The sequence below is a fragment of the Somniosus microcephalus genome, chromosome 3 (assembly GCF_052327205.1).
Source record: "Somniosus microcephalus isolate GS21.2 chromosome 3, FLI_Smic_1.0, whole genome shotgun sequence".
NCBI classification, from domain to species: Eukaryota; Metazoa; Chordata; class Chondrichthyes; order Squaliformes; family Somniosidae; genus Somniosus; species Somniosus microcephalus.
This window is the reverse complement of record NC_140989.1, coordinates 74,040,817-74,061,404: the sequence shown is the minus strand read 5'-3', so window position 1 is coordinate 74,061,404 and position 20,588 is coordinate 74,040,817. Positions and strand designations below refer to the sequence as shown.

The 20,588-nt window shown below is 42.4% G+C and overlaps 1 protein-coding gene across 7 annotated transcripts in view; it reads right to left on the bottom strand.

Annotated features, from left to right (window-relative positions):
- ush2a (Usher syndrome 2A (autosomal recessive, mild)) overlaps window positions 1-20,588 on the bottom strand; it is a 1,396,947-nt gene that overhangs the window by 665,565 nt on the left and 710,794 nt on the right. For all 7 annotated transcript variants that reach the window (XM_085981146.1, XM_085981156.1, XM_085981149.1 and 4 more), the window contains 2 exons: window positions 6,809-6,956; window positions 1,934-2,085 (listed from right to left, as the gene is read on the bottom strand). In XM_085981146.1, coding sequence (XP_085837272.1) covers window positions 1,934-2,085; window positions 6,809-6,956 — 300 coding nt within the window. The remainder of the gene's footprint in view (window positions 1-1,933; window positions 2,086-6,808; window positions 6,957-20,588) is intronic.

Genomic DNA, 20,588 nt, shown 5'->3' with positions numbered 1-20,588 from the left:
TCAAATGTCTCGTAACGAATGTTGCACTGATTCTCTTCCCTCCATGCAGACTTGGGGTGGGTGTCCTTGCCACCTGCAATTTAAAATTGGAGTTGGCCACATTGGGGCAGGAAAGGAGTGGGGAAGTACCCCGCTCCATTTTAACTGTCCCGTTACCTGGTTTCCACCAAATGAAATGAAGGCTTTTATCATAACCGCCTTTCAAGACGTCTGAAGCTCCCACTGCAGGCAGATGGGAGCCTCATGAATACTATGCAAATTGAAGTCACCTTATGCAATTCTGACCCCATCACAAATTTAACAAAAAAAACAGAAACCCCACATACTGCCCAGCCCGTTAGGGGAAACCTGGTGGGATTGTCTGCAGAGTGTATAGGCTGCCAGATTTAAAGTGACCACGAGCTGCAGGCACTCAGATCAGTTGCATCTAAGTGTAACTGAGCTTGTTGGTTTCAGAGTGAGTAGCTGACTAATTGCTCATTTTGTGCACTTTGGCTTACAGTTGAAGGGGCTTCTGCAAACTCACCTTCAGGAAGCTGTAAAAAACAAGGATGGCTACTCGGGGACAAGGATTACACCCTCCGAACATGGCGACTGACACTAGTTCGCAACTTCATCATGTCACACCACATCATCTACAACAACAGCAATACCACCATAAGAAGGGGCATTGAGCTCTCCATCAGGCTTGTCAAGCAACGGCAGCTCCTTGCAAGATGTTGCAGACAGGGTATCTCAAATAACAGTCAGAAGGTTGTGGGTTCAAGCCCCACTCCATAGACTTGAGCACAAAATCTAGAGTGACACTGTGCAGTATTGAGGGAGCGCTGCACTGTCGGACGTGCCATGCTTCGGATGAGATGTTAAACCGAGGCCCCGTCTTCTCTCTCAGGGTGGACGTAAAAGATCACATGGCACTATTTCGAAGAACAGGGGAGTTATCCCCGGTATATTGGCCAATATTTATCCCTCAACCAACATCACTAAAAAAGATTATCTGGTCATTATCTCATTACTGTTTGTGGGACCTTGCTGTGTGCAATTTTGGCTGCTGCGCTTCCTGCATTACAACAGTGATTACACTTCAAAATTATTTCATTGGCTGTAAAGTGCTTTGGGACATCCCGAGGTCTTGAAAGATGCTATGTAAATGTAAGTTATTTCTTTCTTTTGTTCTTTATATCTTCCCTGTTTTGTTATCTCTTTTAGCCTCCTCTCTCTTTTTTGATTGAATTAATAATTGCTGTAAAACTGCTGATCACAAATACCATTTTGTTTGGTTTCTTTGCATATTTCCAGCTTGGTTTTACTTCACTGAGCACGTGTAGACTAATGAACTGTCTGGAATCTGCACATTTATTACTGTTTTTGTTTTTATTATCAAAACATTTATTTAAAACATAATATGAAGGTACTCGCTTAGAAAGAAGGGAAAATCAGAGGCCCAAACACCTGAAATTGCTTTCATACTCCCGGTGATACTGGCAAATTGGAGTAGGTATCAAACCTGTCCACTTGGCTGGGAAAATGCATGGCACAGGACGACTATGGGAGGGGAGAAGGAATGTTTTTTATATTACATTTATTTTATAGCCATTATATGGTAATATTTTAGATTAAAATTATATATACATAGAAATAAAGAGAAATAAAACTAGCAAGAATAATTGGGTATCAAATTACCTTTTTTCCAGCAGATTATGTTCATAAAAGATTGTGGGTTTCTGTGGAAATTGCTGTTAAAGTACTTTTGGAACAGTGGCCAAATACTAAGTACAATCTAACCACTCTTTAACGAGCAGTGAATGGCATTTGATAAAATGTCATGCACTGCCAGATGGTTTTGTATTGACCAATATGAATCATTATATTTCAGATATCCACTGCCATCTGACATTCTGTATGCTGGGCGAATTTAAATTGAGGTACTCACCAGGGGACCTAATGCACAGCCTTTAGCTGTACAGGCTTGAACTCTAAAGGTATGGAGACTCCACGGTGTTAGATCATTAATGTAGAAGCCAAGTAAAGAGGAGTTTTCCACTAGCACTCCATTCATATACAGCCCATAATTTATGACGATACCTTTGGTCAATAAGAAGAAAAGTGACAAAAGTTAACAATTTGTAATACATAGAATATATATGTTTGTGTGTGTGTGTGTGCATGTAGTGTGCTTATTTTCCAGGAGTCAACTACAGATTTTTTTCCTTTAGTGAGAAAGACATCACACTTCAACTAAATGAAGCATCTTGGCCATTGATGTCTATAATGACTCTTGCTGCTAACAAATTAAAGAACAAAATGAGATAAATAAAAATTTTCTACAAACTTCATGGTATATCTTATAGAAAGGAAACTGATACCAGAGTGAATACCAGGTAGGAAGCTCATCTCAGGTTCGGATAATAGAAACTTCTCAAGATTTGAAATTGAGTTTGATTAAGATTTCATCTGACCTCACTGAGATTATTGCCTTGAAAGTACTGCTGAGTATCTAATGTTCTCTAATTACTAGATGAATAAATTGAATGGTTATGTTTTTCTAATTATATTTATGGGATTATTCAATTTTTTTAAGAATATAAACTGCAATGATATAATATTTAAATATGAAATATTTAAATATTAATCAAATATTTAAGTCAAACTTGTAGAACTTTGTAGGAAATGTCAATTCTGACCCGTGAGAGGAAACAGAAAAGAATATATCTTTTAGAAAGTGTGTGAGTATGTTTGTGTACTTTTGTGTTTTTCATGTACGTTTTGCAAAATAAGAAACCATGATATAAAAAAAATCTATGTGCATTTCAGTAATCTAAAGAAAATCTAAATGTAAAGCCATATACTAATAAACCACAAATACATATCCATATTCAAGTGTTATTCTTTTGCATACAAATAATTAGCCATCACTGGGAAGCTTTTGCAGGACAAATTTTAAAGTACCTTTTACTGCAGTTTAAACTAACAATCATGCATGTCATAAACTGCAGTTTTACAGTTGCATTGCTGATAGCTGACAAAAATGAGCTGCATGTCATTCTTGTGAAATTCATACATAGTCCTGTAATAGGCTTTTGTCCTAACTTAAATATTTACTAAGCATGTTGGCTTTGCTGTGTCTATGTAATTTCTTTCATATACTCCATTTGAATTGTTGTATTAAAGGTGAAGCAACATTGTTGTTACTATAATATGAGATGCTGTATCAATATCAAACAAACACCCATGGTGTCCTTTCCTCAGTTATGTATTGACCTCAATGTTTTTGCCAAAGTACAATTCAATGTTCCAGTTAGTAAATTTCATGTCAGTAGTGACATGCCAGTATAAAACTTGGATGATTTTAGGTGTTGAAAGTATTGTATGTTCCATTACCACATTTGTACTGGTAATGCAGGAGGCTGAGGACAGCTCCACTATAAAACTACTGCAATTTCCCCCAGGGATATGAAATCTGTACTATTTTACAATTGACTTGCGTGATAGCAACACAATTGCTAGACATGGTTTTGAAAAAAATATTAAACTATATTAGGCAAATGTAAGTCCCATATGCTTCAGTAAAAAACCCCACATATATTTACCCCTTTCTGAGTGTCACCAAAGAGAAAAAAACATGTTGGCAAAATCTCTCTCTTGGGCTGCTAACTGGGTACCTTATTCTGTATCCATTTGTGGGTGAGTCCAGAACAAAGGGGTATAAATATACTACAGCTACTAACAGATCAAAGCAAGAATTCAAAATGAATTTTGTTACACAGGAGAATGGTGAGAATGTGGAACTCACTGCCACATGGAGTGGTTCAATCAGATAGCACTGACATATTTGAGGGGAGGCTTGATGCATTTATGAGGGAGAGAGGAATAGAGGCACGGGGGGGGTGCAGGCTGTAAAGGCTTGTGTGGAATTTAAACACCAGCATAGACCAGTTAGGCCGAATGTAATTCTATGTATTATTGCTTCTGTCTCTAGCACTCTAAAGTTATATCAGAGTCTCAGCAATTGTTTTTACAATGCAGTCAGGCCAAACCTTTCCACCTATCTCACATACTAGCAGACATCCAATGGCATCATTCATGGTGAGTCTCAGAAGATAATGAGACGGAAACTGGCCGAACAATTAAAATCGCCCATGGGACTCACCCGCTGATGTCCCCCCCTCCCACTGCGATGTCCCGCAGTTTACAATTTTAATGGTGGGGTCCTACGTTAAATATGCAGATTGGGCTCTGGTGACATCATTGGGGCTCGACTGCTATTTTAACTGTAGGCCTGAGTGGGGAAGCTGTTGTAGCTTTCCTGCCACGATCATCTAGAGGGAAGAGGAATCAAGGTCAGAAGAGGCCCAAAAAGGTAAGTTTTTAAAAAAAACTTCCCTTATGGGGCCAGAAGGCGTAGGAGCGCTCCTCTGTCCTCTACTCCAGGCTCACCCCTCCCAGCCCAATCGACTTATCTGAGTATGGAGGACCGTTCCTGCTGTCCCACCCACCAGACAGTTGACACTTCCCAAGGGTTTTTTGCTGGAACCTGGCTGGAGCATGCAGATAAGGCACAGGAGTTAAAATCTTCTGGGCCTCATGCTGCCAAGATCAGGAAGGTTTGCCATCGGCTGCCGCCCATGCAATTTATGCCTCGAGATAAAACTGGAGCTCTTGTTTTTCTTTCACAGAGACTGCAAGAGACAAATTCTCTTGTAAGTAAATGTACCTTTCTGCTGGACAACATGGTACCCAATTTTAAAGACCCCAAAAATCCAAGGGCTGCAATCCTAGTGGTTAAATCAGGGTGCCGCCAGCTGGCACCCTCCAATACCGATCCCAGCAGAGTTTCAAGGGTCAGTGGTAGGACACCTAATTTGCATGAGCCCAGCAGGTGCCTACATCACTAGAGGAGAACCTGTGGCAGCCGTCTACCCCATGCAGCCAGAATATCCATGCTTACCCACCACTGACCTCCCTCCAGACCCCACTGAGTGCTCCCTCGGCATCCTGTATGAAAATTGTCAATGATTGGGGGTCCAGGCTGGATCCCTTAGAATACACACTTTCACAGGAATCATGTGGAGAACTGGCTCGTAGGCTTTGGGTCAGCATGGAACCAGTGGAAGATCTGTGCCATTAGTTTCAAGAAGAGCTGCAGCGAACCTATTGCATACCGACAGCAGTGATAGTGGCAGACAAGATTCCCTTTTTCCCTCAATGTTTTTGCCTCTGCTTCCTTCCAGGCTAGCATATAGATCATCTGTAGTATCAGCCAAAATACTTCCCGCACATGTATCAAAGAGGTGATTAATGCATATGTCAATATAGCTATCTCTTTCATCTCCTCTCCCACTAAAAGCAATAGCAACATGGCACAGCTTCCCAATGTCACTGCTGCATTCCTCAAAGTAGCGAGGTTGTTGATGGTAGTCACATGACCATCCTGTAACCCTTCCTGTGTGTCAGTGAGCTACGATGTATCATTCAGCTAGGTTGTGTTACAATGATTTTGTTTGTGAAGGCCTTTGAAAGTGCGAATTTGCCAAGCTTATTGTAAGTTCCAGCTGTATGTTGTATGTGCCCTGCTGGAGTATGGTTATGCATGATAAGCAATGAAAGAGCTGTGAGCTTATGTGAGAACTTGACATGGGCCAGTAGTAAATGTGCAACAGGTTGACAGGCAACACTTCATGCCATACATACTTCGACCATCTACCTGGTAAACCGTACTGTTGGGTAGTCTTTCCTTGCCAGTTTCCTGAAGGTGTGTAATCTTCAACCACATCTGTACCCAGGTCATGCAGGTACATAGTATTGACCCTGACCATTGAATCCTGCCAGGCAATTTGGAATGCTGTTTTTTGGGAAGGTGCTTGAAGTGCCAAACAGGGCAACCCTCTTGACACCCATCTCATGCAGCAGCACCATCAGCTGCTGTGCCACTTCATCATTTGGCCACTTCATCATTTGGCCACAAACTCCTGTTCTTGCCTTCATGTTTACTTCACCTTCCCTTGGGTTTTGCCAGCCATTTCTTTTGTCTCATACAACTTTTGGAAAGACTGAAATTTTGATTTTAATACATTTCAGCTTTTCAAAAGGCTGAAACGATTTTTCTCCACTATGACTAAATCTCTTACCAATCTTCCTTTCAAAGGCTGCTAACATGCATGACTTTTCACCCCTTCCACCACCTCCCTGGTGAGCTGCTAATTCCAGGTCCAATGTGGACCAGTGGCTTGCCATGATTAAATAATTAGGGCTGACCTCAGGAAATCCTGTGAGGTCAGCCTAGCATGATACCAGTGAGCACTAAGCTCACTGTTCTGCTGCTTTGCTGTTTTAGCACCCATATTGAAAAATTCATCCTAAGGTAAAAAGGGAAAAAAACAGTGCCCTTTGGGCTAAATCCATGACTAGGTCTTTACCACAACAGTATCAGTACTGTATTAGCATATTAGAAAAACAGTGATCATTCAATGACAGTTTGACTCGTTATTTTAAATAAACAAAAATGTCCTATAAAGGATCAAAACAAATAGGCAGAGCAGAAGTCTGTGCGCAGTCAAGAAGCTGGCACACACATCTTTCAGATGTAGTACTCAACAACAGTCAAAAGGGAGCACTTTTGAGCTATTTAAATACGACACTCTAAAAGACTGCAATTTCTGAGCTATATAAAATGATGCTATCTCAGGAGTTTTTTATGTGCTAAAATGGTCATTAAAAATTAAGTGCCACATATAAGTTGTCATCTAGAATATTAATTTACCTTTGCTAATCATGTTTTTAACTTCAGGCAAAAAAAAAAATTACCCACCGTTTGGTAACTCTGGTTCTGTCCATGAGATGTTAAAGGAATTGGATGTATAAGATCGGACAATAGGAGCAGGAACATTTTCTGGGGCACTCTCTTCAGTTTTAGCAATGCTAGCTTGACTCGTTGTACATCCTCCTCCAGTGCATGCCTGAGAAAAAAAAATCAATAAATACATTTTCAATCACATTTTATTCTTCACTGTTATATAAAGTAACTGCTTTCTTAGTATGTTGTGTACAAGGCTCAATTTTTTCTCAAGTAATTAATTTTCTTGATAAATATGATGACTATTAAGGGTATTTATTTTATTCAATTAGACATAAATTTTAAATAATCAAGCAGAAAGAGATAACAATTCCATGTATGCTGGAAATCTGAAATAAAAATAGAAATACATATCAAGTTAGTCATCATCTTGTTACCTGAATGGAAGGGGGGAAAATGAGACAAAGGATAAAATTAAACTGAGATCCAGAGCAGCTATGATGTGGATTGAGGCAATGCTGCTGGATAGGAACATTGAGAGATTGCATGAGGCATCACATAATAGACAGGATGAAGGGTTTCAAACAAAACGTTCATCTATCTTTCTCTTTCAGATGCTGACTGACTCCTGTTGTGCATGTCTAGCTTTTTCTTTTTTTTCCATTTAAGGTACTCTGGTGAAATCATTTAGTTACTAGGAAAATAAATTTCTGCTGACCAATCCCTGGTCTGCATGATACCTTTCTGAGTTTGTACATTCTATGCACTGTGGTACACAACTTTGCAAAAGAAAATTATTTTAGCATTCTGCTTTAAAAAAAAGGTAATTTCCATGGTAGTTCTCCTGAAAATCTCTTAGAAATCTGGCTGTTTCCCTGCATGATATTCTACCCCTCCTTCCATCATCCTCTCGGTGAGCTCCTATCTCCAGGTCCAACGTGTCCTAATTATTCATCCCACTGTAACTTCAGCGGATGATCGGCAAAAACTCTGGAGAAATGGTGTTAACAACTATATAAGCCGTTTCTCAATGTTTCTGCTCATCTCCCGGTGAAGTTATGGTGCGAGACCCTCCAGGGAAATTCCAAGCACATATACTTTTCAGCACTTACTCTGCACCTCTACTTTTTGGTTAACTGTAAAAATGTTAACTGCATTTGTATTTGTGGATGCTTTCCAAATCATTTACTGTTGTACTAATCAATCATGGCCAAAAGTAGGTTGAGTGAAAGAGAAAAGGGTATTGTATAACCATAGCAGATCTAAATATAGTGCAGAAAAATCAAACCATATAGATGTCATTGGCAGCCCCAGAAACATCAATAATGGTCAGAAATAAACAAATAAGCTTTCTATTACAAATTGTTCTGTTTTTATTAAGACATTTAAAGACCTTATTGGTAAAAATAAATAAGATGTTTTAATTTTCACTGTTGCTTTCTGTTCACTCGTTATGCTCTTACATCATTCAGTCACCATATCAACAAATCCAAATATAAATTATGCTTTCTCAACTAACTCGTACATAAAATAGAGCTGTAATGTTGTGTTTCTCCTGGATATTGGAAATTGGATAGTCAAGAGTACCCAAATTTTGATATGGAGATTAAATGCAAATAACAAAAGGAAAAGTGAAATTAGGTTTTTAGATGAGAAATTAAAGTCTGCCTGCTCAGGTGGATCCCACTGCAATATTTAAAGAGCAAAGAGTTCTCCCGGTGTCCTGGCTAGCACTTCTCCCTCAATCATTACAATGAAGAACAGATCAACTGGCAGTTCATCTCATTCATTGTTTGTGAATTGTGCTGTGTGAAAATTGGTTGCTGCATTTGCCTACATAACAATGACTGTATTTCATTGTTCTTTGAAGTGCTTTGAGAAATCCTGATCAAGGACTACATAGTGCAGCAAGTGTGTTATTTCTTTCTTTCTCCAAGCAAAAATTCTGGTTATACTCAGTATGGTGGATAATTTGGTCTAGAAATTTGGAAGTGCGCCATATGCCATAAAGGTTAAGGCACCCTATAGTTGCCAGGGCGCCCACCTGAAACAGGCTTTAGGCTCATTACTTATGTAAACAGGGGGCCGAACACCTGTTTCAGGTCCCTTTGTTGAATTGGGTTGAGACTGAGCTGAAGAGCAGGTGAAAATCACAGCGGGTCAGCTCCCGGCGGCTCCAGGACAAGTAACCTGGGCAATTTTAACCGCCCATCCGCCCAGTTTTCATCAGGCGACTGGGGTTAAAGCCCTGTTGGACTTACCTGAAGGACCTCTTCTGTCTGCAAACCTGCTTCTGACTAGCAGGAAAGCTACGGCAGCTTCCCCACTCAAGCCCTGGGTTAAAACTGCATCGGGGTCCTATTGACATAAAAGGACCCCAATTTTGAGGCTCTCCCTGCCTCAGCCACCTACAGTGCCCTGCAGGTTAATATTGGAAATGGTTGGAATCTGAGCGGGTAAATAACCTGCTCATTTTTAACTGGCACCTGACCAGTGAGTAAGATTAAAATTGACCCCACAGTTCCTGAAATAGCCAAGAAAGGTCTATTCCAAAGAATCATCTCCACGAACAACCATTCTAGTTGCCAGAAATTTCTATATGCAACACATACAATATCTGATGCAACATAGTTTTCATGGGAACATTTAATTTCCTTCCCTTTCTTCCATCATCTTTTGAAGTAACTGGCTCATAGTTTCATATCTAAGTGACCATTATTCATTTATCAGCCTAGATGGTGAAATTCAGCAAGCTATTCTAACGGTGGACATCACAGTCAAGTTTGAACCTACCCTCCTACTGAAGGGATTCTGATGAGTCCTAGCCCCTTTGGGGCTACTCCGGAGCAGGCGTATTTCTCAGACATTCACTTTCAATTAAAGTTTGAGGTAGCCGAATCCTAAAGATGCTTAATTGGGTCTAAAGGTCCGGGCTATCTCTCCCTAAAGGGAAGGAACAACCTGAGAATGTTACCATCCTCCAGATAGCGCTTTTAATAACTTTAGCTAGACTGTAACATCCCGGATATTATGAGGGTCTGGAGAGCTCCTTCAGAATTATGTAACTCTTCACCAAAGAGTGTACACAGAGATTGAGTTCGCGAGTTTTTGATACAGAAGACTTATGTGAGACAATTCTAAAAATATACAGAGATTTATTAAAGAACCGACAAGCAATTTACAGTTGGTGAATCAGTCAATCGCAACATTAACAGTTCTAAAAAGAGAAAAAATACGATCTTTTTAACAGAGAATCTTACTTTTAAATCTTAACTTCTCTACAGTATTACAGTTCTTAAAGTTTTCTGTACAGGATATCCATCAATATCAAATACCTTTGATCCCCGAGGTACAAAGAGTTGTAGACCACAGAGCCATCTCTGTAACCGAGAATCGTCTTGCCCAATTAAAGTGACTCTGCTATCTCATTTGAAACTTCAATATATATATACCCTTTTCAGTTGTATTTCCTTCAAGATTTTCTGCTGATGCAAGTTAATTGTCCCTATTCATCTTTCTGCCGACCTCTGCAATTCTTACTGCCACATCAGCTTGTAATATTCCAGAATCTTGTCTCATCTCCAGGTGTTCTGGGGTCACCATATAAAATGGTGTGAAGGGCAGGTGTCCCTTATTTTATATCATCGTTACAAAGTTTAAATGAAAATACCTTATCTAGGATGAACCATTGTTTTTGTTCCCAAAAGTCAGCCTGTCAAAGCCATGCACCTTCGGTTTCAATAAGGTTATTTATTCAGGGTCAACAACTGTCTTATCTCAATAGCCAGAATTCTTTCATAGGATAGTATATTTTTCTAAATAGGCTATATGGCTTATTCCTTCACACTACGATGCTTACACTCACTTTCAAAATAGTGCAATGAGATCTTTTACATCCATCCAAGAGGGCAGGTTTAATGTCTCATCTGAAAGATGGTGGCCCCGATATTTACGGGGAGGCGGAGAGGGAGCAGGGGGAGGTGTAGTGGCCTGCAAACCTGGAAATGCAGGTTTCCCAAAGGTCCTGCAGATTTTAACAGCAGCAGATCATTTACAATTTTTTACTCTGTTTCCCAGCTGGGAGCCTGCCAGATTGAGAAGCTGGCTGGCTGTTGGGCAGGAAGGCCTGTGGCACCAGGCTGCTGCAGGGGTGTCGAGAGATCATGAGTTGGGGGGGCACATCATGGAGGGCCTAGAAGGACACAGGGGTGGGTTGGGGGGGAGGCGGGAGAGGAGATCGTGGGGGCTGAAGAGGACATCCGGGGGCGGGGTCAGAGAGGACATCAAGAGCAAATATCCCCCCAGCATCTCTGACTGTGCAGCACTCCCTCAGTACTGGCTTGGAGTGTCAGAACATAAGAAATAGGAGCAAGAGTAGGCCATTTGGCCCCACGAGCCTACTCCACAATTCAATAAGATCATGGCTGATCTTCTACCTCATCTCCACTTTCCTGCACTATCCCCATATCCCTTGATTCCCTTAATATTCAAAAATCTATCGATCTCTGTCTTGAATATACTCAACGACTGAGCCTCCACAGCCCTATGGGGTAGAGCATTCCAAAGATTCACCACCCTCTGAGTGAAGAAATTTCTCCTCATCTCAGTCCTAAATGGCCGACCCCTTATTCTGAGACTGTGGCTCCTAGTTCTAGATTTCACAGCCAGGGGAAACATTCTCCCTGCATCTACCTTGTCAAGCCCTGTAAGAATTTTGTATGTTTCAATGAGATCACCTCTCATTCTTCTAAACTCCAGAGAATATAGGCCTAGTCTACTCAATCTCACCTCATAGGACAATCCCCCCATCTCAGGAACCAGTCTGGTGAACCTTCGTTGCACTCTCTCTATGGCAAGTATATCCTTCCTTAGGTTAGGAGACCAAAACTGTACACAGTACTCCAGGTGTGGTCTCACCAGGGCCCTATATAATTGCAGCAAGAAGTCTTTACTCTTATACTCAAATTCTCTTGTAATAAAGGCTTTTGCTTTCCTAATTGCTAGCTGTACCTGCATGTTAACTTTCAGTGATTCGTGTACAAGGACACCCAGGTCCCTCTGAACACCAACATTTCCCAATCTCTCACTATTTAAAAAATACTCTGCTTTTCTATTTTTCCTACCAAAGTGGATAACTTCACATTTCTCCACATTATATTCCATTTGCCATGTTCTTGCCCACTCACTTAGCCTGTCTATACCCCCTTGAAGCCTGCTTGCATCCTCCTCACAACTTACATTCCCACCCAGCTTTGTATCATCAGCAAACTTGGATATATTACATTGGTCCCCTCATCCAAATCATTGATGTAGATTGTGAATAGCTGAGACCCAAGCATTGATCCTTGAGGTACCCCACTAGTTACAGCCTGCCCACCCAAAAATGACCCGTTTATTCCCACTCTCTGTCCGTTAACCAATCCTCAATCCATGCTAGTATATTACCCCCAATCCCATGAGCCCTAATTTTGTTTAATAACCTCTTATCGAATGCCTTCTGAAAATCCAAATACACCACATGCACTGGTTCCCCCTCATCTATTCTGCTCGTTACAACCTCAAAAAATTCTAACAGATTTGTCAAACATGATTTCTCTTTCATAAATCCGTGTTGACTCTGCCGAATCCTATTATTATTTTCTAAGTGCCTTGTTACCGCGTCCTTAATAATAGATTCTAGCATTTTCCCTACTACAGGTAGACTATCCTTTATCCGAAAACCTCGGGACCAGCCGAGTTTCGGATAAAGGAGAATTTCGGATTTCGGAAGGTGGGTCGGCGGGGGGGTTGGCGGGGGGTCGTGCGCACGACTTACGCTGACGCTCAGCGTAAGTCAGTCGGGGTCGGGGCCAGCGGGGTACGCGGGGGGGGTCGGCGGTTGTCGGGGCTGGCGGGGTCCGCGGGGGGGTCGGCGGTTGTCGGGGCTGGCGGGGTCGGCGGTTGTCGGGGCTGGCGGGGTCGGCGGTTGTCGGGGTCGGCGGTTGTCGGGGCTGGCGGGGTCGGCGGTTGTCGGGGCTGGCGGGGTCGGCGGTTGTCGGGGCTGGCGGGGTCGGCGGGGGGTCGTGCGCACGACTTACCCTTTATCCGAACTTCCGCAACCGGAACCCTCTAAAAACCGAAGGTTTTTTCGTTCAGCGTAAGTCGTACGCACGACTTACGCTGAACGAAAAAACCTTCGGTTTTTAGAGGGTTTCGGTTTTCGGAAGTCCGGATAAAGGGTAGTCTACCTGTACTGATGTCAGGCTAACTGGTCTGTAGTTCCCTGTTTTCTCTCTCCCTCGTTTCTTAAGTAGTGGGGTTACATTTGCATCAGTTTAGATTTTTGTGCTCAAGTCTCTGGAGTGGGACTTGACTCCACAACCTTCTGACTTAGAGGCAAGAGTGCCGCCCACTTTTTAAAAAATATATTATTTATTAAACATTAAAAACATTTACAAAACGTGATATCATACAAATCAATTATGCTGTTCTGCGCAGCCATTCCTCGACCACATATTAACATCAAAACCTGAAGTTTAATTTATCTCCCACAACATATACTAATCCATTATATTTCAAAAATTGATCAGTTATCATGGCTCTAAATATGGAAAGTGTGCCTGATAATCCCCCCGCCATTTAATCTCCGACGCTTTCCTCCTCTCATGCTCCTCCCCAACTTTTCAGGTAGCTGTTGCTTTCTCCTGCAGCCTCCGGTTGTTTTTCAACTCCTGTTTGAACCTTCCCTATAGTTTCAGCCTCTTCCTTACATTAGGTTTTGGCCGAGGAGTTGCCCCTTCTCCCTCCTTCTGCCCCTCACTAACCTTTCCCTTTCCACACGATATCACCCCGCTCACCACTCCCCACTTCTATGTCTCTGGCCCCCTCTGACTCCTCACTCTCGAACTCTTCTGTAACCTCCCGTCCCTGCTCCCCGTCAGATACATAGGGCGCGATCTTGCCAGCCCTGAGGAGGCGGGTATGGAGGCGGGACTGCTGGGAAAATGGTAGAATTTGGGGGCAGGTGCCCAACCCGTCCCCAAGCCATCTTGCCAGGAGGCGGGTAGCCGACTCACGCCGGGTCCCGTCTCCTTGGAGGCGGGAAAGGATTAAAGCCTATTAACTGCCTGTTAACAAGTGCGGGCTTCCCGAAGGCTCCGAAACCCGCCAGGTCAGTGAGGTGAGTAGTGGGTCTGCAGGGGTCGGGGTGCAAAAGTGTGCTGAAGGTAAATGATGGGTGCAAGAGTGGAGAGGTGAGTATCTGAGGTAAGTGCAAAGTGCTAGTAAAAGTGTACTTACCTTTGTTTCTTCCTGCAGGCTTCAGTTGGTGTGTATGCGGAGAGTTTCGCACCTCCGCGTTGGAGATGACAGATGGCCGTTGCATTCTCCAATGCAACAACCATCTCATTTCTGTAAAAGAAAGATGTTTGATGAGGTCTTGAATTCAAGACCTCATCAAACTACAGAGAATGTCACTGTTTGACAGCTTCACAGAGCTGTCAAACGATAACAATTCATCTGTCACAAATTTTTGACAGATGAAACGTCATACGTTGAGGTTCCCTGCAACCAGCTTTCCCTTAATTGGCCTGCTATGTCCACTGGGCGGGCTTAACAAGGTCAATCAAGGGAAAATAGCGTGGGTTGGCCAGAAGTTGTTGGAGGCGGAACTGAAACACGACAAGTGGGAGTCCCGCCTCCAAAAGCTCCCCATTGGCAAAATCACCCCCATAATCTCCCTTAGAGAGTCTTCCTGCTATCACGGTTTCTCCAACAGTGTCATTCCCTTCGGCCTGATCGCCACCACTGACCTTTGCTCCCTCTTTCTTCTCTCTCTGGGACAATGGCGCATCTGCACCTATCATGCTCCCTTCTGGCAGCTTTGTCTCCCCATTCCCGTCCTGCTGACCCTTTAAGGCACCTGCCTCTTACACCCTCTCTTTGTCTTGCCCCCTCCTGCTCCCCAAGATGTCCGACTCCCATTCTTTCTTTGGAGTGCTTACACTTACCTGACACCCTGCTCCCGCCTCCTTTGCCCCCGTGGACACCAGATTTTTTAGGGAGAGCTGAGCCATATTACGGCTCGATTCTGCCCTTGACTCATGCTGCCTGCTGCTGCTTTGTCCTTTTCCACCGTACTTGGTGTGTTTTCCACCATCTCCATCCTGTTCTCTGCTCCGCAATTTTCTGCCTCTTCCTGCGATCTTTTCTCCTTCCATTCACCAGCTCCTGCTCCTCTCCTCCAGCCGATCCACTCATACCTCCTGCTCCTTCTCCATCTCCTCGTCACTCAAAGGGCTTCCTTCTGCTGCACACTCACAGTGGGTGGGGCCTTTGTGACACACCCCACAGCTCGGAGCGATGTGTCCAGACTCACCACAGTTATAAAAGTACAAGTCTGGACAGCTTCTTACAAGATGGTCATGTCCAAGTCAATAATAACAAACCTTCACCTGGTTATCATGCAGTACCCCGGTACTGCACTCCTTCCATTGTCTCGAATTTCATGCTATACGGCAATGACTTCACCCCCTCTGGAAACCGCACCTTTACATAACGGGTTCCATCTGCTATCCGCAATCCTGGATAGTATTTCCTCTTTACTGCTGAGCAAATTTTAAAGTTCCACGGCTCCAACTTTTTTATTAGCACATCGTCCTCAATATAAAACGGCAAGTTTAAGAATGAGATCACCACCTCTTCAGAATATAGCAGAGATACCTCCAAGAACTTATCTCCAACCTTCAAACTCTGTAAAAGTCTTTCCACCTCCTCTCAGCCACTGACCATCACCTCGAACCCAACATTCAGCTTTGGTCGGCAGGCAAAGCAGCTTCCCTCGCCGCAGTCCTCATGTACTGCCTGGATAATATCCCAAGCTCATATCTCCTTATCCTCGCACTAAACCACCACCGTGTTTTCTTTTCCAAACCTCCTGGGGTCCCGGCCCAAATCTTTGGGCATTTGTTTTCTCCCTTCCCCCAACATTTTCTCCCCTGATTAAATTCAGCTTGGGAACATTGTTCACTGAGGGGCCCGGCTCTGGGCCCCTCAACAGCCACCTGGCTGCTGTTTAATCACCAAAAAGGCCCTAAAACCTGAGAAAGAAACCAAAAACCCACCAAATTTTTACAAACTCACTCAACTCCCTGCTGTAATCAAGCACCCAGCAGTGCCTGCTCACTCCTAGCCCCTCTCACCTGGACAGTGCTAACCACTGAGCCACAGCTGACATTCTAATGTTGAAGGAAGGTCAGTATATGAAAATCATGGCTAGAACAAAACAGAAGCCTTCCTCCAAGCTCCCTTGATGACCTTGTGCCTAAAGGTACCACCTGTTGGAGGACAAACGTAGCTTGTACTCTTTTGCTATTCAATGACAATCCACATGTGGGTTGTTGTATGCCCCTTAAAAAGCTAGCTAGATTCACTGATGAAGAACTAGTTGACATATTAAAGAGTTGCCAGTACCTTTGGAAGTGTGGACCAACAGGAGTCTATATTTTGAGGAAAAGATGGAAGTGAATATGGAATATACTGTTCTATGAAAGCTGCTAAAATATAGCATTGACATTCTGTTACCATTAGTTGTTTCAGAATTTGTACCTTTTGCACTAAAGTGAATCTCTTATTTCAAATCCCTCCATGGCCTCGCCTCTCCCTAGCTCTGTAACTTCCTTCAGCTCTACAACCCCCCAAGGTCTCTCCGCTCCTCCAATTCTGGCCTCCTTTGAATCCATGATTTTAATCGCTCCAACATTGGCGACCGTGCCTTCAGCTGCCTTGGCCCTAAGTTCTGGAATTCGCTCCCTAAAGCTCTCTAGCTCTATCCTCCTTTAAGACACTCCTTAAACCTACCTCCACCTGTCCTAGTATCTCTTTATGTGGCTTGGTGTCAAATTTTGTTTGATAATGCTCCTGTGAAGCACCTTGGGACGTTTTACTATGTTAAAGGTGCTATATAAATGCAAGTTGTTGTTATTTATGTTTTTAAAAAGCTTATCATTATGTTTGAAGACCATCACAGTCAACCATAGTTTATTAGATAGCAAAAAGTGAAATTATGAACTTTGAATTTAAATAAGTTAAAAAGGTTATGAAATAAATATTCTATGCAATACTCTTTCTTTTCATGTACTAGTCTGCTTTTACCGTATACAGCGCAGTACAGAACCTTCACTATATGCCACAATGGAGGCCCTGTACTCCCCTAGTGGAGAACAGAAACCGGAAGATAAACAAGAATCGGTCCTGTAGTACCCAGCGCACAGGAATGTAGACAATGCAAATAACAAAAAAATTAGATTTCTTGAGCTGTGGAGTTGATTTATGTCAGTCAGGATGTGATTAGTATTGCTGGTCTATGCAGTGAGGTGACATCTTGTGCAAAGCTTTGTTCTGTAAAGATTCTAGTGGCTAATTAGAGTATGTAGAATGGAGATTCCACTGTGGTTATATTTATACATTGCCATACAAGTAAAGCAATAATCAAAACAAATCAAATATATGTGATGTGACTGTTTCTTTATTTTCTACATTGCATTCTATATTTTGAATATTAGAAATGCTAGTCATTCATTTATGATAAACGAAAAGGCAAGTTACGTCGGTGAATAAACTAATCGTATTACACATTACTCATCACTAGATTCATTGAGAATCAATTTCGCTGGGATTGTCAAACACCAATTATGTTTTAAAAGGAAACTGAGCATGGCATTATACACTTATTTTTAATACATATATTGATTCTGAAGTAATTTATTTCACAGAGCTAAAATATCTTAACTTGGAACCTCAGAAATTATGTACTGCAGTTCAATTAATCATAACGAATTGAGGGATATTTTATCTAATATATACAAACTGTGCCAGTGATAATTTACTGCAATCAAGTCAAAGCATGTATCCTTTACTTACAATAAGAATTTTCTCTTCAATACAGCAAATAGTCATAGCTATGTGTGGTATACATTTTAAGTAATGGGATTAAACAGAGCTACAAGATTCTACTCCCTTTAACATTCTATGTTGTTTGTATATATATTTTCTTTCCCACTTTAGTATCAATGAAAATCTGTGTTTAGTTCCAATAATTATTTGTTTTGACACAGTGGCATCTGTATTTTCCACAAGAAGATAGATGTTAAATCTCTTCTACTTCAAATTGTTTTCCATTTACCATAGGTAAACCAGGAAAACCAATGATAGAAGTCCCAACCTTAATGATTAACTGACTTGAACTAAGGGCCTGCCATTCTTCTTTTTCACAAAATCCACCAGAAATGCCCATTTTTCTCTGATATTAATGAACCATTAATGAAATTGTGAGATTGCAGAGCTTTGAAATGTGCAATTTCATAGGTGGCAATAAAAAAAATCCTTTAACATTTCTCAAGCAGCTAAGGAGCCACTTTACTGGTATAAATGTCAGAAAGTTCACCAATCCAGTTGTGCAGTGAATGATGCTTACTGAAAATGGCCCAATGCCAACACAGAAAACTGATTAGGCCTCACAATAGCTGGTAAGCTCTGTAATGGCATGACATGCATATTTTTGGTGGGGGAGGACAACACCCAAATATGCAAAGAATGGCAATATGTCACTGACAGGGTAAATGAGGTGTCAACAATTTGAACGACCTGAATGACCATCTTAAAGAACACCACGAATTAAAGAACACCACGAAAGGAAGGCATGAATATTAGTGCACAGTAGCATCACTGAAAGATAGGGACGAATTTTACCTCCATTGTATCAAATTCTCTTTTAAGAATGTTTATGGACTAGGTTTTTACTCCAACTCTCACAATACAGTACTGAATTCGTGAAGCCCGCGAACCTGTGATGACTCACGGATTGGTCACCTGCTGGAACCTGATTGGTTTTCCTTTTATCAGCAGCAGGCAAGTCTGAACGTGCCTTATTCCTCTCAGCTTGCAACTGTCTTGCGGGGGGAGGGGAATACAGCAGTTAAAAGGGGATTATACAGGTTTATCTACATACACACAGTGTTTCCCCAACGCCACAATACAATGGAGGTTAGGGAGGACCGAGATGTTGTGCAGGGGGGGTCAATAACTAGGGGGCATAGATTCAAGGTAAAGGGCAGGAGGTTTAGAGGGGATTTGAGGAAGAACTTTGTCACCCAGAGGGTGGTTGGAGTCTGGAACTCACTGCCTGAAAGGGTTGTGGAGGCAGGAACCCTCACAACATTTAAGAAGCATTTGGATGAGCACTTGAAATGCCATAGCATACAAGGCTACGGACCAAATGCTGGAATATGGGATTAGATCAGACAGGACTTGATGGCCGGCGCGGACACGATGGGCCGAAGAGCCTCTATCCGTGCTGTATAACTCTATGACTCTATGACTCTGCTTCAACAATGGTTTGTGGCAGAGAATTCCACATTCCAAGCACACTTTGTTTAAAGTAATTTTTTTAACCTCCTCCTTAATCATGGCTTAAACTTGTGTCTTTCTGTTATTGTCTCGCTGGCCAGTGGACCAGCTGCCTGCATCTTGTCCCTCATTAAGGTCCATCTGCACAACATCTCGGTCCTCCCTAACCTCCATTGTATTGCCACATTGGGGAAACACTGTGTGTATGTAGATAAACCTGTATAATCCCCTTTTAACTGCTGTATTCCCCTCCCCCCGCAAGACAGTTGCAAGCTGAGAGGAATAAGGCATGTTCAGACTTGCCTGCTGCTGATAAAAGGAAAACCAATCAGGTTCCAGCAGGTGACCAATCCGTGAGTCATCACAGGTTCGCGGGCTTCACGAATTCAGTACTGTATTGTGAGAGTTGGAGTAAAGACCTATTTCTTGTAGCTCGCTGTGTTGCCCATTTCTTTACGCGGGAGACCGTAGTCCCCCACAGTATCAACCAAGGTAAAAAAAAGTAGAACACACTTCCAGAACTGAATAAAACAGCTTTACTACTTTACAACCTCTTTCCTGACACTGTGTTGAGCTGCTTCAAGAGCTTTCCATTAATGTCCTAGATGAGCTGTTGTCTCTTTTCCACACTTCACCTTTAACTGCACCTTAACTCGTTGCCTTCCATGCATGGACCCCACTGACAGTCTCACAAGACATGCCATTTCTTGTTTCATGCACCTGTCATCACCCTCTTATGGACTGCATGGTGACACTTAGGTTACACTTCATCTTATGACAACTGGAGAGCACTTATGTTGTCTGCATTCTTCTTAATGGTAAAAAAGCCCATAACCACTGAGAAGAATTGGCCACAGGAGGTGTCCCTCATGACCTCTGTCCTCTCAACCCATATGAATAAGCAGCTTTGGAGCTTTTGAGGAGGTACACGAGAGAGGACGCGAGAGACAGGAGTTTGGAGGTCAAGTGACATGACAGGTTCATTCTCCTGCACCACATTTAATCTGACAGCGAATCAGACATTGATGCCCTGATATCTCACTTTTTATTGCAAATTGCATCAACACTGTTCTTCTGATTTCGATTCTTAACTTCTTCTAGATGTGCCAATCCAGCAGATGCTCAGGAGGAGGATGAATGTCATCCAGATCCCTCTGCTTCAGGATCGGTACATCAGTCTAGAAACATTCACCAAAGGTTAGGCCAGGGCATTAGATAACTAGCCATAGGGGAATACATAGAGAGATGCACAAAGCACAAGTGTACAGGAGGTGGAAGATAAGGAGGCAGATATTGCTGGCCAGAGGGTCAGGAGATGTTTGCCCTTGGCTGAGGAGCTTCCAAATTCAGATTTCAGGTATCCTGCATTTAAAAGTAAAATACTTGTAGATCACCGAAGCAGGCACATACC